The sequence below is a fragment of the Crocuta crocuta genome, unplaced genomic scaffold (assembly GCF_008692635.1).
Source record: "Crocuta crocuta isolate KB4526 unplaced genomic scaffold, BGI_CrCroc_1.0 scaffold55, whole genome shotgun sequence".
Lineage (NCBI taxonomy): Eukaryota > Metazoa > Chordata > Mammalia > Carnivora > Hyaenidae > Crocuta > Crocuta crocuta.
This window is the reverse complement of record NW_027530512.1, coordinates 2,752,610-2,771,171: the sequence shown is the minus strand read 5'-3', so window position 1 is coordinate 2,771,171 and position 18,562 is coordinate 2,752,610. Positions and strand designations below refer to the sequence as shown.

The window sequence follows — 18,562 nt, the reverse complement described above, 5'->3', positions numbered from 1 at the left end:
TGTGGAGCCTGCTTGGGATTCTCTCTCTCCTTCTCTCTCTGCCCCTTTCCCACTTGCACACTCTCTCTTGCTCTCTCAAAATAAGTAACTAAAAACTAAATAAAACTAAATGAAATTGATCAGAAGTTATAGTTAAAGAAAAAGTATAAACTGCGTTTTTGTTTGAGCCTTTACCTCGAGGTCAAAAGGTTATCATTAAAAGTAATCTGTAAAGGGTCTTTCCAGTTATGTTTACCTCTTTGTCCTCACTGATTTCAGGTAATTTGCACTGACTTTAATTGATGTCCAGTAAATATAGGAGGATTTGCATTTTTGCTGCTTCATACCAAGAAATCCTAGGCATATGCAAACAGAATTAGGTATCTTAATCAGTTAACGTTTCTCACTCCCTCTAAAAAACAGTGCAAACCTTTACACTTGATTTTCCTCTGTTTTACAGAGTAAGAAAGTTAGCCTGAGTTCTGCGGGGGGAAAATAAACAGTGAAGAAAAGCTAAGAGGATAGTAGACAAGTGCTTTCCAATTTGCATAACGTAAGTTCTTTTCACTATTCTTGGCCTGAATCTTCTGTTAGCTGACAAAGCTGTTTCTATGGAAACAAATAGTCCAACTTCTTAGAATGTCAGAGGAATGCTGATCACTTAAAATGAGACTTCCCAGCTGCTAGTCAAAGGGCATTACTTGTGGGAGTAGAGGAGGAAGGATAAATTGGGGGGGGAAATGGTGTTTTGTTTTTTGNGAAGCTCGACGTGGGGCTTGATCCCACAAACTGTGAGATCATGACCTGAGCTGAAATCCAGAGGCAGACTGCTTAACCAGAGCCACCCAGGTGCCCCAGTTTTGCTTACTATTCTTGTTCTAATAACTCAGAAATGGTTATTTGGTAGTTCTTTAATGACAAGGCAAACTGTTCTTTTTTTTTTTCTATGGCCAGTTGTTTAATTGCATACCAATAAGCCATGTAGGTCTAGGTAATCATCTACTAATTTGCTGACCTTTAGAGTGTATTTTTTTCTCATAAGCTATAAATTACTTGAGGTCAAAGTTGGAATCTCTTACAGTGCATTTTTACAGACCTGAAACTTGTGATACATGTGTTTCAGGGAAGGTAACTGACTAAAGGATTGACACCTAAGATTAGCGGGAATGGAGAAAATCTATATGGAATAGGTATAGAAATATGTATTTAGAAAATAAAGGAATAGTCATGCAAGTTTGATTAATTGGGATTCTTTGAGATTTTGTTATTGGGATTCTTTGAGATTTTGTTATTGTGCATTATTAACATGATGAAAGAATCAATGCTATCAAATTTATGAACTTGACTTCTGTATTTTATTTTACTTTTTAAACTTTTTTTAATCTTTATTTTTGAGAGAGAGAAAGAGACAGAGAGTGAGCAGCGGGAGGGGCAGAGGGAGAGGGAGAAACAGAGTTTGAGACAGGCTTCAGGCTCTGAGCTGTCAACACAGAGCCTGTTGCGCGGGACTCAAACTCACAGACCACGGCAAGATCATGACCTGAGCCGAAGTCCGACGCTTAACTGACTGAGCCACCCAGGTGCCCCTTGACTTTTGTATTTTAAAGTGTAGGTGGTCCCATTTGAAGTTTTTCTTATTATTGCTCTTACTTTTTTTGTTGTTGTTGATGTTGAATGTTTATTTTATTTTTTAAACTTTTAAAAAATGTTTTATTTATTTCTGAGAGAGACANTAGTGTAGACAACCATCTTCATGTTCCCCAGCTGTCACACAAATGTTTCTCTTTCTTGGTATGGAGTTCAGTGGACCTCTATCCCTGAGGCTATTTCAGGCCCCCCAATCTTAATCATTTGTAATTACTTGAAGCTTATTTAGCTTCCTTTTACTCCCTTCTCGTATAGCCAACTCACATAAGCAAAGGTCTTTCTCCCCAACTGGTTTGAAGTTAGCATTGAACAGCTTTGGCCTGCCAACCTGAAAATTCATTTTCTTATTTTTTGGACTATGTTAAAAAGTTTTAACTTATTTTTTCTTTTGTTTTCTTTCATGGGCTGGGGTATGAGCTGGGAGTCTGATGAGGATTTGAAATGTGGGCTTTTGAGGCATTTTAAAAACAATTTTTGGGCCGTCTGGGTGGTTCAGTCAGTTAAGGATCCGACTTTGGCTCAGGTCGTGATCTCACCTTTCATGAGTTTGAGCCTGGCATCGGGCTCATAGTTGTTGGCACAGAGCCCACTTCAGATCCTCTGTCCCCCTCTCTCCTGCTCTCTCTCTCAAAAATAAAATAAAACATTAAAAAATAATAAAAACAACTTAAAACTAGAAGACTGAGAAGAGAGGAATACTCTAAGGCCCAGGAATTTGTAACTACATTATCTGCATAAGGTCCTGGTCTTTTACTTACATATAAGGAGGTAATTATTTAGTTCAGTTATTTACCAGCTTCTGGATTGTCAAAGGACTTTCTCTTTCTCTTTTTCTTCTTTTCTTTTTCTTTTTCTTGTGTGTGTGTGTGGGGGGGGGCGGTGTTTTGGGGAGGGATAGTAGAATTCCTTTGGACTGCCACATTTTATTGGTATGTACTGACTACATATATGAGCTGGAGTATTAACGCTTTGAGAATTATAATGATCTTGATGCTAGAACTATAGGACATAGTATAATGTTTCTTTGATTCTGGAAGAACTTTTAACATTCATGGCCCTCATGAATTAACTCATGAGCATTATAAGTCTTTCGGGGTGTTGTTTAAAGAGATCATTATTTAATTGAGGTGGTCTAGAAAGGTTTCTTAAAGAAAACAGGGGCTTATGGTCGATCTTGAAAGCAGAAGATGAGAGGAGAAGCAGTTCGTATTATTTTATAAGGCACTTGGGCAGGAAGAAAAAAGATAGGAGATAGGCATAAATAAGGAAACTAAGAAGGTTTGTGCAGGAAAGTAGTAAAAGATACAATTAGAAAGTTTGGATTTAACTTCTGAGTTGGGACTCTGTTCTCTAGGCAATATGGAAGCCATCAGAGGTATTGAACAAATGAGTGATTTACTCAAATACTGAAATAAGTATTTATCCCTTACTGGATATCAGGGCTTTAGAGATGAATAGGACAGGCATTTACCTATATGACTTGCAGTCACCTTGAAATTAATGTGTCTAAAACTAAACCCATATTACTCTTCAATTTCTGTCCTCTTCTATCTAATTCTTCTTCTCTTGTATTCTCCATCTTAATAATATTTGTTACCTACCTACTAACACAAAGATAGTGGTCCTGGAGTCACGCTGCTTGGGTTCCTATTCTGAAGCCTTCCTATTTGCTTGGCACCTATGCTAGGCAATATCATGGATCTACAGATGAGTCAGTGTGGTTCCTGACCTTGCAGTGCTTCTAGTCTGATGGGGTAGACAGAGATACAAATAGCTATAGTCTGGTTTGATCAGAGATGTGATAGGGATTGTGGGATTCCAGAGTAGGCACAGAACCAGTTTGGGGAGTCCTAAAATTTGGAGGAATATGTATTTGAGACTTTTAAAAGGAGAGTAAGTAAGGCGCCTGGGTGGCTCAGTCAGTTAAACATCTGACTTCGGCTCAGGTCACTATCTCACAGTTTGTGGNTCAGAAAGAGAGGACACAGAATCTGAAGCAGGCTCCAGGCTCTGAGCTAGCTGTCAGCATAGAGCCCGATGTGGGCTCGAACCCACCAATCATGAGACCATGACCTGAGCCGAAGTCGGACGTTTAACCGACTGAGCCACCCAGGCACCCCAGTGTTTATCTATTTTGAGAGAGACAGAAAGAGAGAGAGAGAGAGAGCGCACGCGCAAATGCGCATGTGCTAGCAGAGGAGAAGCAGAGAGAGAGGGAGGGAGAGAATCTCAAGCAGGCTCTGCACACACAGCCCGGTGTAGGCTCAGTCTCACATACCTCGAGATCATAACTTGACTGGAAACCAAGAGTCAGACACTTAACTGACTAAGCCACCCAGGTGCCCCTTATTGCTCTTATTCTTATGGTTTCCTGTCATTTTTAAGTAAAGATGTTATATATTCATTATTGTGTGGTAGAGTCAGTTCTGAGTATGAGTCCCTTTCCTAATGACTATTTAAGTGCTTTATTTAGGAATTCTTGGGGCACCTGCNACAGCTCAGAGCCTGGATCCTGCTTCAGATTCTGTGTGTCCCTCTCTCTGTACCCCTACCCTATTTGTGTGCTCTCTCTCTCTCTCTCGCAAAAAAAAAAAAAAAAAAAAATTTTTTTAAACATTAAAAAATGTTTTTTAAATAATAAAAGGAGAGTAGGCAAAAATTAAATCCTAGGTAGTCTGATTCTGGAGAGTGTTCTCTTAAACATTATGTTGTCTTGGGTAACTGGTTAGGTATAATGGCATTAATTAGAATTGAGAGTAGTAGAGGATTAAGGAGAATATGAGGGGATTAAAGGGAAACAATGAGTATAACTCTCATTAATTTCTAGATCCCTGTAGGACCTTTTGGTAGCTAGACTAATAGGCAGGGATCCTATCTCTATAACTGTAGTACCTACCCAAGAATAAATGCTCATTTAAGTTTATGTACGAATCACTCTTTTCTAAATCTTTGATGGCTTTCTTACTGTTTTGAGAATTAAGGACGTATATTTAAGACCTTCCTTAAAGTTGGACCCCAGCAGACTTTCTAGCCACTATTCTCTTGTACAAGCTGCTTTAGTTCAACTAGCCTTATTTGTACTTTTCCCCATATGTTTTATCTTCCTGACTTTGTTCATATGGCCTCTTTTTTATTTCTCCATTTTATCATGAAGACCTACTTCCTCATCTGCAAAACGGGCATATTTGGAACTATATTTAGAATAGTAACGAGGATTAAATAAGTGAATACTGTGTAAAGTGTTTGCAATATTCTCTGTAAGTGGCTCAGTAAATAAATTTGTAATTGTTACTACTACTACTACTACTGCTACTACTACTACTGCTGCTTCCTTCTTCTCCTCTTCCTCTTTCTTGATTCTTTTGGCTATATGAAATAAAGACACCAAGCTTTAGTAATTCTGTAACCTATATATTTTTTCAATATAACTTTTCTTCTTTCTTCACTGTCTTAGTTCAGTACCCCATTTCTTACAGTTGCCTTCAAACTGGTCTCATTACCACCCTTCAGTCTTGTACACTTTTACCAGAGTGATATTTCTGGAAGAGTGAATGTGATAATTTCAGCTCTGCTTTAAATTCTGTAATAATTCTTACAACTTTAAGGACAAAGATTAAAGTCTTTAGCTCTTAAATTCTCTCAGTCTGGCCCCATGGTTGCCTTTGCAGTTTTATCATTACTCATGTATGATAAGCTCTCATTGTCACATCCATACTATTGTATTCTATTCTGTTTTCTGAAAGTGCCATATTTTCATACTCTTCATTCTTTTTGGTCATGTGATTCCCTGCTTGGAACAGACTCTTCTTTTTAAAATNTGACTAAGCCACCCAGGTGCCCCTTATTGCTCTTATTCTTATGGTTTCCTGTCATTTTTAAGTAAAGATGTTATATATTCATTATTGTGTGGTAGAGTCAGTTCTGAGTATGAGTCCCTTTCCTAATGACTATTTAAGTGCTTTATTTAGGAATTCTTGGGGCACCTGCATGGCTCAGTCAGTTAAGTGTCCGACTTCTGCTCAGGTCATGATCTCAGGTTCGAGGGTTCAAGCCCTGTGTTGGGCTCTGTGCTGGTGGCTAGCTCAGAGCCCAGAGCCTGCTTTGGATTCTGTGTCTCCCTCTCTCTCTGACCCTCCCCTGCTCACGCTGTCTCCTTATCTCATAAATAAATAAAACATTAAAAAATAATAATTTAAAAAAAGGAATTCTTTTTTTTTTCTTTAGGAATTCTTATTTTATTATTTATGAAATTGTTTAGGGCCTTAGGGATAATATTTTTTTTACTTCATTTTGTTAAAAGATTCCAGAACTCTTGAAAGGGCTTTGTTGCTGCTGGGAACTTTTATAGACTTTAAGAAAGTAGTTGTAATTTAAAGTTTCTATGTTTTTTTCTTTCAAAAGTAAATATCTTTGTGTTTTTCCTCCAAATTATAAGAATAACACATTTTTGTCAACATTTTATAAATTATCCAAATAGTACAGAAGTAGAAGTAGAAAGTAAAACTTGAGAGGTCTTTTATCTTTATTTTTCAGAGATATTAAGTGATATTAAGTGAAAACAGTTTTGTATTTATTCTTCTAAATTTTTTGTTAATAATTTTATAAACATCTTTTATTTTTTCTTTAGGTTTTTATTTTTTATTTTGAGAGAGTGTGTGGGAGGAGCAGAGAAAGAGGGAGGGGGAGAGAATCCCAAGGAGGCTCCACACTGTCAGTATGGAGCCCGATGCAGGGCTCAAATTTCTGAACTGAAATCAAGAGTCAGATGCCCAACTGACTGAGCCCTGTAAACATCTTTTATGTGCATTTATAAAAATGGTATGATCTATAAACACCATTCTGAAACTATCTTTATTCACTTGCTTTTTGTTCCATACAGAGCTTCAATCTCTAGCAGCCACATTACATTTTTTAAACTTTTTAAAAAAGATTTAAAAGGAACAGTTAGTTGCAATATAATAGTATACTTTATTTAACATAATGTATAAGGTATTACTATTTCCACGTATATTAAAAGTAATGACATGTTTTACATCCATTTTTTTTTCTATATGGAGTCTTTGAAATTCAGTGTATATTTTACACTGATGACACATGTCAGTTAGAATGATAAATTTTCAGGGGCTCCTGGTGGCTCAGTTGGTTAAGCATATGACTTCGACTCAGGTCACAATCTCACAGTTCATGACTTTGAGCCCANCGTTTTATTTATTTCTGAGAGAGAGAGAGAGAGAGAGCACGCATGCGTAATCAGAGGAGAGGGAGAGGGAGACCTGGAATCAGAAGCAGGCTTTGAGCTCTGAGCACAGAACCTGACTCAGGGCTTGAACCTGCAAACCACANGACTTTGAGCCCAGGAGCCTTCTTTGAATTCTGTGTCTCCCTCTCTCTCTGCTCCTCCCCCGCTTGGTACTCTGTCTCTCAAATATAAATGAACATTTAAAAAATTTTATAGAGTGATAAATTTTTATTGGAAGTCTGATCTGTATTTAGGTTTTATTATATTTATAGTTAAAAACATAGAATAACATACCCAGATTGTTCCAAACATACTTTATAGGATGAATTTCTAGAAAAAGAATTAAGAGATCATAGGATTTTTTTAAATTAAAAAAAGTTTTTTTCACACTTGTTCAATTTTGAGAGACAGAGACAGAGCACGAATGGGGAAGGGCAGAGAGAGAGGGAGACGCAGAATCCTAAGCAGGCCCCAGGCTCTGAGCTGTCAGCACAAAGCTGGATGTGAGGCTCAAATCCATGAGCTGTGAGATCATGACCCAAGCTGAAGTTGAACACTTAACAAACTGAGCCACCCAGGCGCCCTTGGTTTATTTAAAATTTTTGGTAGACTTTGCAAAATTGTTCTTCATAACATTGTACTGGCTTATAGAATCAACACTACACAATGTCTATTTTTCTGTTTCCAACACTGAACATGATTGGTTACTTCCACAGAAACTTTATACCAAGGTAAATATTTTTACATATTTATGCTATTTGTTTTTCTTCCTACTTGTTGGAAGAAAAGGGTCACTCTCACTATAAATGTTTCCATGGGGAGAACAACAAAAAGGGAGACCCAGAAGTCATCAGAAGCTGTGAGGAATTAAGGTTGAGTGCAAGGATGCAAAAGAATAACACAAAGAAGATTAGTCTCCTTTAGTATCAAGTAAATCAAGGTCTTAATGTTTTTGGGTTTTTTTGTTGTTTTTTTGTTTTTTAGTTTCTAGNTGCGTAATCAGAGGAGAGGGAGAGGGAGACCTGGAATCAGAAGCAGGCTTTGAGCTCTGAGCACAGAACCTGACTCAGGGCTTGAACCTGCAAACCACAAGATCATGACCTGAGCTGAAGTCGGGCGCTCAACTGACTGAGCCACACAGGCACCCCTGGAACACACTCTTCTATCTGGCCAGTTTTTTGTTCTTTGAAATGTTGCTCAAAGCAATATATCCTTATATTTTGAGTGTTTACTGTGAGTCCTTACCACATACTAAGTTTTAGAGTCTGTGGTCTGTGTAGTCCTCTGAATTTCTGACATTCTTACTTGAACAGATATTTACTGGGCATTCTCTTTATGATATGCATTGTGTTAGGCACTAGGGAGTATAAAAATAAGACCAGACTTCTGTCTTTAATGAATTTAAGACTCTAATGAGGAGAAACTAACTGGGGAAGAATAATCATTCATTTTCTTTACTCTCTATCCCAGGAGACTGAACACTCTAAGGGAAATGACCAAAATGGAATTTTGAACGGATTAATATCAGGTTGCAGAAATTTTTCTGAGGGCAAAAGATTAGATCAAGAAAGACCAGTATAATAAAGTCTAAGCATCAAAACTCTGACCCAGATCACCTGGCCCAGTCCCTCTTGCATCAGCTATAATCTCCCCCTCCCCGATGATCTAATACAGTGAATATGGACACAGCCTTATAGTTTTTACACTGAGAATTTTAATTTCAGATCATAATTTTGTAGAATAGCATTAAAGGCAAAAAGTACATTATTAAATTTGATTTTTAATATCTAGTAAATATTAGAGGAAGAGTTCAGACTTTTAATTTTCTGGAAGTATGTATACCCCTAGATTTTTAAAATCAAAATTAAGTATAGCACTATAGTAACTCTCACATAAGTTTCTGCTTAGGTATAATGAGAACTTATATAAGCTGAATTTACATTACATATAGTCAATATATAAAATGTAAGAATAGCCTAACGTGGGGGGCCTGGGTAGATCAATCAATTAAGTGTGATTCTTGATTTTGTCTTGGTCATGATCTCCTGATTTATGGGTTTGATCCCTACTTTGGGCTCCACACAGAGTGTGGAGTCTGCTTGGGATTCTTTCCCTTTCTTTCTGCCTCTGCCCTGCTCACGCCTTCTGTCTCAAAATAAATAAATTTTAAAAAAACAGCCTAACGTAATTTTGATAGTTCTCATTTTAACAAAAAAGAAGGCAATCTAATTATAAGTAAGGTATTTATGTGTAAGTCACATAGTTATAAAGAGAGAAGTTAAAATTTGGATACAAGACAGAAAAGTCTACCAGAATTCTTGTGAAAATGTAATTCTGGTGACTTATGTAGCTTGCATCTGTTCTGCTTGTTGGTCTAGTGGTTTTTCTCATAGTCTAGGTAGGTTTAAGAAGTCTGTGACAAGATGTTTGTTTGAGGAAAGATTGGCTGGCATTTAAGAATATTATCTGAAAAACTCAGCTTTTGCTGAGTCAGCATGTGCTCTAACCAACCTGTTTACTGAAATGATGCTCAACTCAAGGAGGTAGTAAGTTTATTATTGTAAATATTTTTAAAGTCTTGAGCAGACAAGACTAATTAGATTTAATGTGTGGGTTTACACATATGTAAACAATCTGCCTATTTATGCCTAGGAAATAGCTTGATAAAAAGCCAGTGTCATCCATAAAATATTTTTCTTGTCTAAAATATGTTGAAGGAGGGTTGCCTAGGTGACTCAGTCAGTTGAGTGTCGAACTCTTGATTGCAGCCCAGGTTATGAGATCAAGCCCTGCATCAGTCTCTACACTGAGCATGGAGTTGGCTTAAGATTCTCTTTCTCCTTCTGCTCCTTTCCCCAGTTCCTGCTCTCTCTCTCTAAAAATAAAAAAAAATATGTTGAAGGATTTTTAAAATTAGAGAATCAAATTAAAGCTAAGAATTAATGTGTATATATGTACTTTAGTTTTAAAACTTGCATATACTATCTCATTTACAACTCAGAATAATCCTGTGAATACATTTTCCAAAGGAATCTGAGGTTCAGAGAGAGAATGACTAGCCTTAAATCATTGAGTTAGAGGAAGTGGCAGAGCCAGAATTAAAATTCAGTTTTCTGGTCTCTAAGTCCTATATATATATGTGTGTGTGCGTGTGTGTGTGTGTGTGTGTGTGTGTGTATTTAAAATTTTTTTTAAATCTTTGTTTATTTTTGAGAGAGATCTGAGTGTGCGAGTGGGTGGAACAGAGAGAGAGGGAGACATAATGCAAAGCAGGCTCCAGGCTCCATGCTGTCAGCAAAGAGCCTGATGTGGGGCTCGAACCCATGAATGGTGAGGTCATGACCTGAGCCGAAGTCAGATGCTCAGCCGAGCACCCAGGTGCCCCAAAGCCCTATATATTCTTATTTGCTGTACACTGTGACTTTAAATTTTTTTTTCAAGTGGTGACAGATACTATTTTTTTCTGTATGAATCCTTGTAAAAAATTAACTTTTAATTCTTTTTTTAATGTGACTGGTTTTAAAGACTGATAAACCCACATATGGTTTTATCCTATAGATGCCTTAACTGCTAATTAAAAATTTCTTTTTCATTAGGTATCTCCTGCATCTCATAAACTCCTAAAAGTAAATTGTCCTCCATAATACTGCCTTAATCTCAAGTGACCCACCAGGATGGCTTGCTATATGGCAGTTTCTTTAACAGTTAACTAGGAAGTTATTTCAATCTTAAGCATTAATTGAGGATAAATTACTGTGTTGAAGCAGCTATACAAAGATGACTAAAATATCTTTATACCTTAAGCAACCTATTCTCTACTAGACTAGTACCCAAAACTTTCTTACTTTCTCGCTTTGCTAAACTTTCAATACATGATTTTTCTCAGCTATAAAAAGTATGCTTCAAATTCTTGGGAGAGGATTTTCTTTTAATATTTTGATTTCCTCAGCATTATCTGTAAAATGAAAGTACTTAATAATGTATAGCCAAATAATGTACACTTATGAGTTACTGTATTGTGCATAGATTAGAAGTGAGCAGTGTAAAATGTTTTTATATTGTAATTCTTATACTTTTTTCCCCTCATCTTTCCCCTTAGATTTCCTTCATGGATACATTTCATAGCATTATTATGTGAGAAGTTTTTTGTTTTTTGTTTTTTTTTTTTTGAAGTAACATGGATTTTATACTACAGAATCAAGAGATTGGCTTTATAGGAGAAATTGATTTATAAAGTGGTACAGGTTTTTATAGATAACCATGACAACATCCCATATGAATGGGCATGTTACTGAGGAATCAGACAGCGAAGTAAAAAATGTTGATCTTGCATCACCAGAGGAACATCAGAAGCATCGAGAGATGGCTGTTGACTGCCCCGGAGATTTGGGCACCAGGATGATGCCAGTACGTCGAAGTGCGCAATTGGAGCGTATTCGGCAACAACAGGAAGACATGAGGCGTAGGCGAGAGGAAGAAGGGAAAAAACAAGAACTTGACCTTAATTCTTCTATGAGACTTAAGAAACTAGCCCAGATTCCTCCAAAGACTGGAATAGATAACCCTATATTTGATACAGAGGAAGGAATTGTCTTAGAAAGTCCTCATTATGCTGTGAAAATTTTAGGTAAGTAATACGCAGAATTACGGAAAATGTTTTACTTTTGTTTCTCTTGCCTTAACATAAATGTGTATAGGAAGAAAGGGGTATAAGAGAATTTTAAGTAATAGCAACTTGAATTCAGACCAAGATAAGTTCTTTCTTGGAAAGGCCATATAACTATCACTGTTTACTTTTAGTTACATAGAGCTGAAGCATACGGCTTAAAAATTGAGTCACTACAACATGGTTTTTAGATATAATCTTTGAATTAAAAATTTCTACATACAGCCTAACATAGCCTTAAATTCACCTTTTATTTCAAACCCAAACTTTTATATCAAAATTACTGAAAAGCAGTTTTCAGATTTTGAATTTCTGATTTCCTTATAGTTTGTAAAATAGTAACGAAATTAACATCTGTAGCTTACAATCTATTTGATTTTCTCTAATGACTGCCCATAAGAAGAACTGGAACTGTTTGTATGGCATCATACACACAAAACATGCCTCAGAATTTCCAAATTCCATTCTGTGAAAAAACCAAAAAACTAGTGCCATGAGATATTACTAGAGATAAACAAAAAAGAATTCTGTGATCAAATAATTTTTTAAGAACAGTGGGCTAAATAAATTAAACCTCTTATTACAGGACTTTAGATCCTTTAGAGCACTAATAGGCATTCTGAATCTACAAGAGAGACTGACATCAGATGTATGTTTTCAAACAGAGTATGTGATCATTGAACTTATTGTCCTCCCTTCCTGCACATCCACAAGAATGATCAGTGAACTGGTGTTAGAGGTATACATTAATTTGTGTTCCTTTAAAACCATGTTAACTGAGATTAAGTATTCTGTTTCTTGGCAGTCTATTATTTATAGATGTGAAAATAGAGATACTTCAGGAAGTTTTCTTTGTGGTTCTGCCATCCATTTAAGTATCTGTTGAGGGGCGCCTGGGTGGCTCAGTCGGTTAAGCATCCGACTTCGGCTCAGGTCATGATCTCATGGTTCGTGGGTTCGAGCCCCGTGTCGGGCTATGTGCTAACAGCTAGCTCAGAGCCTGGAGCCTGTTTCAGATTCTGTGTCTTCCTCTCTTCTCTGACCCTTCCCTGCTCATTCTCTCTCTCTCTCTCTCTCTCTCTCTCTCAGAAATAAATAAGAAACATTAAAAAAAAATTTAAGTATCTGTTGAGCTCTGTGCTCTGTAGTAGAGCAAATACCATCCTATATGATATTCAGAATAATCCTGTTAATAAGACTTTGTAATCTGCATTTTGGAAGTAAAGAAATTGAAACTTGGTTAACTCTTTGTTCAAGATTCTAAGCTATTAAGTGGTAGAGCTAAGGTTGAATTTGCTTGATCTAGATATGCAGTTGGTGTACTGCAAAAAATAAAGAGCTTGGGTAAAGAATGATGTTCAGCCTGTTCTTCACTCATTGAACTAGAACTCTGGCTACCAGGAATGGAATACCTTTTTCTAATTTCCCCAAAGCTACCATACACATTTACTAGATTGGTTCCTCACAAAGTCTGTGTTCTAAGTCTGAAACAGTTTCTACTATATCACATCATTTTCTTTTCTTTCTTATAAATTTATTAAGGAGCCACATTTCTTGACAGGAAGCAGTGTGCATGCCTTTCTGTGTTTTAAGAAATCAGAGATAGTGTTCAGTGATAGTGAGTCTGGTAAATGCCTTTAGGTGTTATAATTATTTAATTGCATATTTTCAAAATACGTTATTTACCTGAAGAAATTTTATGTCCTTTTTTCCTGAAGAAATTTTATGCCCTTTCCCCCAGAGAGTTTCATTAGAGTAAAAATGTTTTATTCTCGATTACCTCTTACTCTACCTCATCTCCCACCACTCCCATTGTTCTTTATTAAAATCTTCTGGTAAATATTCTCTATGACTTGGAAAATATTTACATTATAATATATCCAACCTAAGCCTGGATTGATTTTTCCTTTTTTTGTTTAAATTTCTTTAAGATTAATGTACTTGTCCATTTGCTTTACTTAGATCAGGCATAATTGTCCATCTAATAGGTAATATTCATGTAATCTCAGTAAAGAGACATATACAGGGGTGCCTGGGTGGCACAGTTGGCTGAGTGTCTGACTTCAGCTCAGGTCATGATCTCACGACCTATGAATTCAAGCCCCATGTCCAGCTCTGTGCTGACAGCTCAGAGCCAGGAGCCTATTTAGGATTCTGTGTCTCCCTCTTTCTCTGTCTCTCCCCTGCTTGTGCTCTGTTTCTGTCTCAAAAAATAAATAAACTTAAAAAAAAAATGCTTAAGCCAGATTCACTTCAGTGAAACCTTTTTTTTGCTTTTTCCTATTTCTGTTTATATCTTGCTTGGCTAAATTTGCTGTAAGTATAGATTAAAGGACAGCTATATTTTCTTGGAATTTGCAGCACACTGTGTTTTCAAAAATGCCTTTGTGCAGTCCTTGAACTTAAGACTGTTTTACATATTTTAAAGTAGTTAAAAATGTAGTACCAGGTATCTGTAATTCAGTTCTTTTTTTTTTTTTTTAACATTTTTTTTGTTTGTTTTCTTGTGTTTTTTTTTTTGAGAAGAGAGAGAGAGAGAGTGAGAACAAGGGAGGGGCAGAGAGAAAAGGAGACACAGAATCCGAAACAGGCTCCAGGCTCTGAACTAGCCGTCAGCACAGAACCTGATGTGGGGCTCAAACCCACAGTCTGTGAGATCATGACCTGAGCCGAAGTCGGACACTTAACCGGCTTGAGCCACCCAAGTGCCCAGTGATTCCGTTCCTAAGTAGGAGAAAATATTTAATATTTTGAGAAATAAGTAATAAATTTAATGTTAATAGACTCAACACAAATGTGTTAATTGTAGGAAACATGAAAAGTTAGTGTAAGTTACAGAGTTACTATCAAAGCTTCAATTTTCGAATATACTAAGTTTTAATTTTTTGTTTTGAAATGAAGTGTATTAATAGCTTTGTACCAAACACTATTCGTGTACATAATTTGCTAACACATAAGACTACAGCAGAAGTACTCCCTTAAAGTTGTATGTGTCTCCCTGCCAGTATTTTGATTAATAAACACATGCCAGGAGGCACCTTCTCAGAAGCCTTTTTCACAGCCAGAAACAGCTACCTTGTTTTAAATGCGGGAAGGATGGGACAACTAATTTATTTACTTGAGAGGGAGCCCTCAGTTTCCAGTGGCACATCATCATTTATCTGTGAGTAGAGAAAATACTATTTTAAGAATTGAAAACATGATTAGAAAAGTTGATAATTTAATTGTCTGGAAAGTGGTTTTTAATGAAAGGATTTATAAATTAGACACTGTATAATAATAAAAGTGCAGTGATGGAATTGATAGAAAATATTCCGAAAGGATGAACTGAATTTTCTTAAAAGTAGTTAGAATCTTACTGAAAATTAGAAAATAGTGATGTGGGAACTTAATTTCAAATAAATGATCAATATTAGTATTATATATTATAATAAAGTAGATATATTAGGGAAGATTTCCTTAAGATTGGGATGAGTTATTAAAACTTGCTTTGCTACAAATAAAATCTGATTGTTCTCATTCATAAGCAAAACAAACTACTTTGTGAGAGAAATCCTGAGAAAATAACAGAAAGCAGATTAGTATAGGATGAAGTAGAGTAGACTCATTTTCAGATACCTATAGTTTACAGGTGCCACTGTTTTTTTGTTTTTGTTTTTGTATTCACATAGAAGTAATTTGGGGCCAAGGTTGTAGACAAGTAGATACAGTAGAAAATTAAAAGGGAATAAAGTCATCTATCACATATGAAGAGACCTTAGGAAAGGCACACCCACCCACCCAGACACACTCATGGTGAGCTGTCTGTTTTGTGTTTAATAAGGAGACCCTTGAAAGTGAAGAGGGGCTTTTTGATTCACACCAGATGTTGTTAGTGTGAAGATAAAAAATACGCCAAGGGGCAGAAAACTAGGATGAATAAAATATTTCACTGTGTTAATAATAGCAGTCTTGATTAGTATCTGCATATTTTTGCCGTATCTCTGAATATTCAGCTATGAAGCCAATAATAGTATTCCTGTATTTGGTGTTACAAAGTAAAATATCTCTTCTACATTTCTTTCTGATGTTATTTGACTTCTGACTGACCATGGGATATACTAGAACTTTGTTAGATTGTGATAAGCTTTTTTAAAGATTGGCTTTAAGCAGCGTTTATTTAAAGGCAACCAAGAAACTTCCAGTGCCAATAAACCTTGAGTTCAGCCTACTTCTGAGAAGCTAATTATTATGAAATTTTTGCTCAGCTGCTATAGATGTTACCAACTTCTTTTAGCCATTCTTTGAGGAACTTTTTTTTCTTTGAGTGACGTAATTAGACTTATTGGTGCTAGATTTAATTTTTTAACATGTTGGGTTTATTTGAAAATTTTCTCATTTGTTCAGATTGCTAAAATTAGAGCTAATCTAACATAAAGATTAGAAAATTCATTAGGATATGTGTATAGACATGTAATGTTTGGTTAAATATGCATAATTCTACTGAAAAATAATTTAACTGTTACCAGTCTTTGACACAATGCATCAAAAACTTCATTTTACCTATTAATTAGTAATAAATTTTGGGACATCTTGGTGGCTCAGTCATTTAAGTGTCCAACTCTTGATTTCAGCTCAGGTCATGATCTCACGGTTTGTGGGACTGAGCCCTGTATCAGGCTCCACATTGACAGCATGGAGCCTGCTTGGGATTCTCTTCCTCTCTGCCCTTCCCTGCCCCCATATGCACACGCGCTTCCTCACTCTCTCAAAGTAAATAAATAATAAAACTTTTTTAAAAATTAATAAGTTGTAGCTTTTTCTCTTTTAAAAATTTTTTGATGTTTATTTTTTCTTAATTTTTTAAAAATGTTTTATTTATTTTTGAGAGAGAGAGACAGCATGAGCAGGGGAGGGTCAGAGAGAGAGGGAGACACAGAATCTGAAGACAGGCTCCTTGCTCTGAGCTGACAGCACAGAGACCGACGCAGGGCTCAAACCCACAAACCGCAAGATCATGACCTGAGCCGAAGTCGGATGCCCAGCTGACTGAGCCACCCAGGTGCCCCCATGTTTGTTTATTTTTGAGAGAGAAAGAGAGACATAGCATGAGCAGGGAAGGGGCAGAGAGAGAGTCACAGACTCTGAAGCAGGCTTCAGACTCTGAACTGTCAGTACAAAGCCCAATGCTTGAACTCATGAACCATGAGATCATGACCTGAGCCTAAGTTAGTCACTTAACCAACTGAGCCACCCAGGCCCCCCTAGCTTTTTCTCTTCTTAAAAAGACTTGCATCATTATGTCATGATATGTTCAAAAATGCACATTACTGAATATTGGAAAGGGGTATCTGTAAGAAGATGTAGAGTTCAAATACTTTTTATCTTCATTTAATTGCTGTTGATGCTAGACAGGTTACTTTTCTGAGCCTCCAGTTTCTGAATTTTCTTGGGGACCAGGTGAAAAAGTATAAATATATATGAGGCACACTGTAGTTTTGACTAAAATTTAACTTTTTTTTTTTTAATTCAAGTTAGTTAGCATACAGTGTAGTAATGGTTTCAGGAGTGGAACCTAGTAATTCATCACTTACATATAACACCCAGTGATCATCCCAACAGGTACCCTCCTTAATGCACATCACCCATTTACCCCATCTCCGCATCTACCTCCCCTCCAGCAACCTTCAGTTTGTTTGTTCGGTTTATTTAAGAGTCTCTTATGATTTGCCTTCCTAAAATTTAACTCTTTTTTTTTTTTTTAATTTTTTAATGCTTTATTTATTTCTAGGAGAGAGAGAAAGAGACAACATGAGCAGGGGAGGGTCAGAGAGAGAGGGAGTCACAGACTCTGAAACAGGCTCCAGGCTCTGAGCTGGCAGTCAGCACAGAGCCCGACGTGGGGCTCGAACCCACGAACCACGAGATCATGACCTAAGCGAAAGTCGGACGCTTAACCGACTAAGCCACCCAGGCGCCCCCTAAAATTTAACTCTTGTAAGAACTAGAAGCCACCAGAAAGATCTTCTGATTTTCTAGTCCATGAAATTAATTGTGGATCTCAACTGGTAAATTTTCATTTTATTCTTTAAAATAACAAATTTATTAAGATACTCATATACCATAAAATTCACTCTTTTAAACTGTAATTCATGAGTTTTTAGTATATTCTCAAGATTGTGCAACCATCACCACTGTATAATTTCATAGTGTTTTCATAATCCCAAAAAGAAACTGTACCCATTAGTGGTCACTCCCTATTCTTCTCCCAACGGACTTAATCTACTTTCTGTCTATAGATTTGTTTATTCTGGACATTTCCTATAACTCAGTCATATAATATGTGGCCTTTTGTGACTGGCTTATTTTTACATAACATATTTTCAGTATTTTCAATACTTAATTCCTTTTTATGGCTGAATAATATTCCATTGTATGGATATATGCCACATCTTGTTTATCCATTCATCTGATGATGCAACATTTGGGTTGTTTCCACCTTTTGGCTGTTGTGAATACTGTTATGAATATTCCTATACAAGTTTTTGTTTGAACACCTGGTTTTAATTCTTTTGAGTATATACCTAGGCGTGGAATTGCTGGGTTATATGGTAATTCTGTGTTTAAGTTATTGAGGAACTGCCTTATCTTCTACAGTATCTGCACTGTTTTACATTCTCACCAGCAGTGTGTTGAGGGTTCCAGTTTAGCTACATATTTGCTTCAGTTTGTATTATATGTCTTTTAATTTTAGCCAACCTATCAGTAATTTTTTAAAGAATTAAAATAAAATAGAAAATATTAAAATCTATTATACATAAGTATTTGTAAATCTTATATTTCAAATAAGTATGTATATCCTAGATTGCAATCAAATATATACACTTTTTTAATGGATTGTCAACAAAAGTTTGAGAAATACTATTCTAGTCAAACCCACGCATTTTATAGGAAGGCCCATAGACTTCAGGCAGGTTGTCCAGTGGCATATAATGCAGCTAATAAGTGATCTAGCAGTAACTAGGACCCAGGTATTCTCATCCCAGATCTGA

At 36.3% G+C, this 18,562-nt stretch overlaps 1 protein-coding gene across 2 annotated transcripts in view; it reads left to right on the top strand.

Annotated features, from left to right (window-relative positions):
* Window positions 1-444: 444 nt before the first annotated feature.
* The window catches only part of PALS1 (protein associated with LIN7 1, MAGUK p55 family member), a 65,795-nt gene continuing 47,677 nt past the window's right edge, over window positions 445-18,562 (top strand). Inside the window, exons 1-2 of one of the 2 annotated variants that reach the window (XM_077767136.1) lie at window positions 445-532; window positions 10,965-11,492. In XM_077767136.1, coding sequence (XP_077623262.1) covers window positions 11,126-11,492 — 367 coding nt within the window. In that variant the 5' untranslated portion in view covers window positions 445-532; window positions 10,965-11,125. The remainder of the gene's footprint in view (window positions 533-10,964; window positions 11,493-18,562) is intronic. The other variant, XM_077767137.1, reaches the window with a different exon arrangement.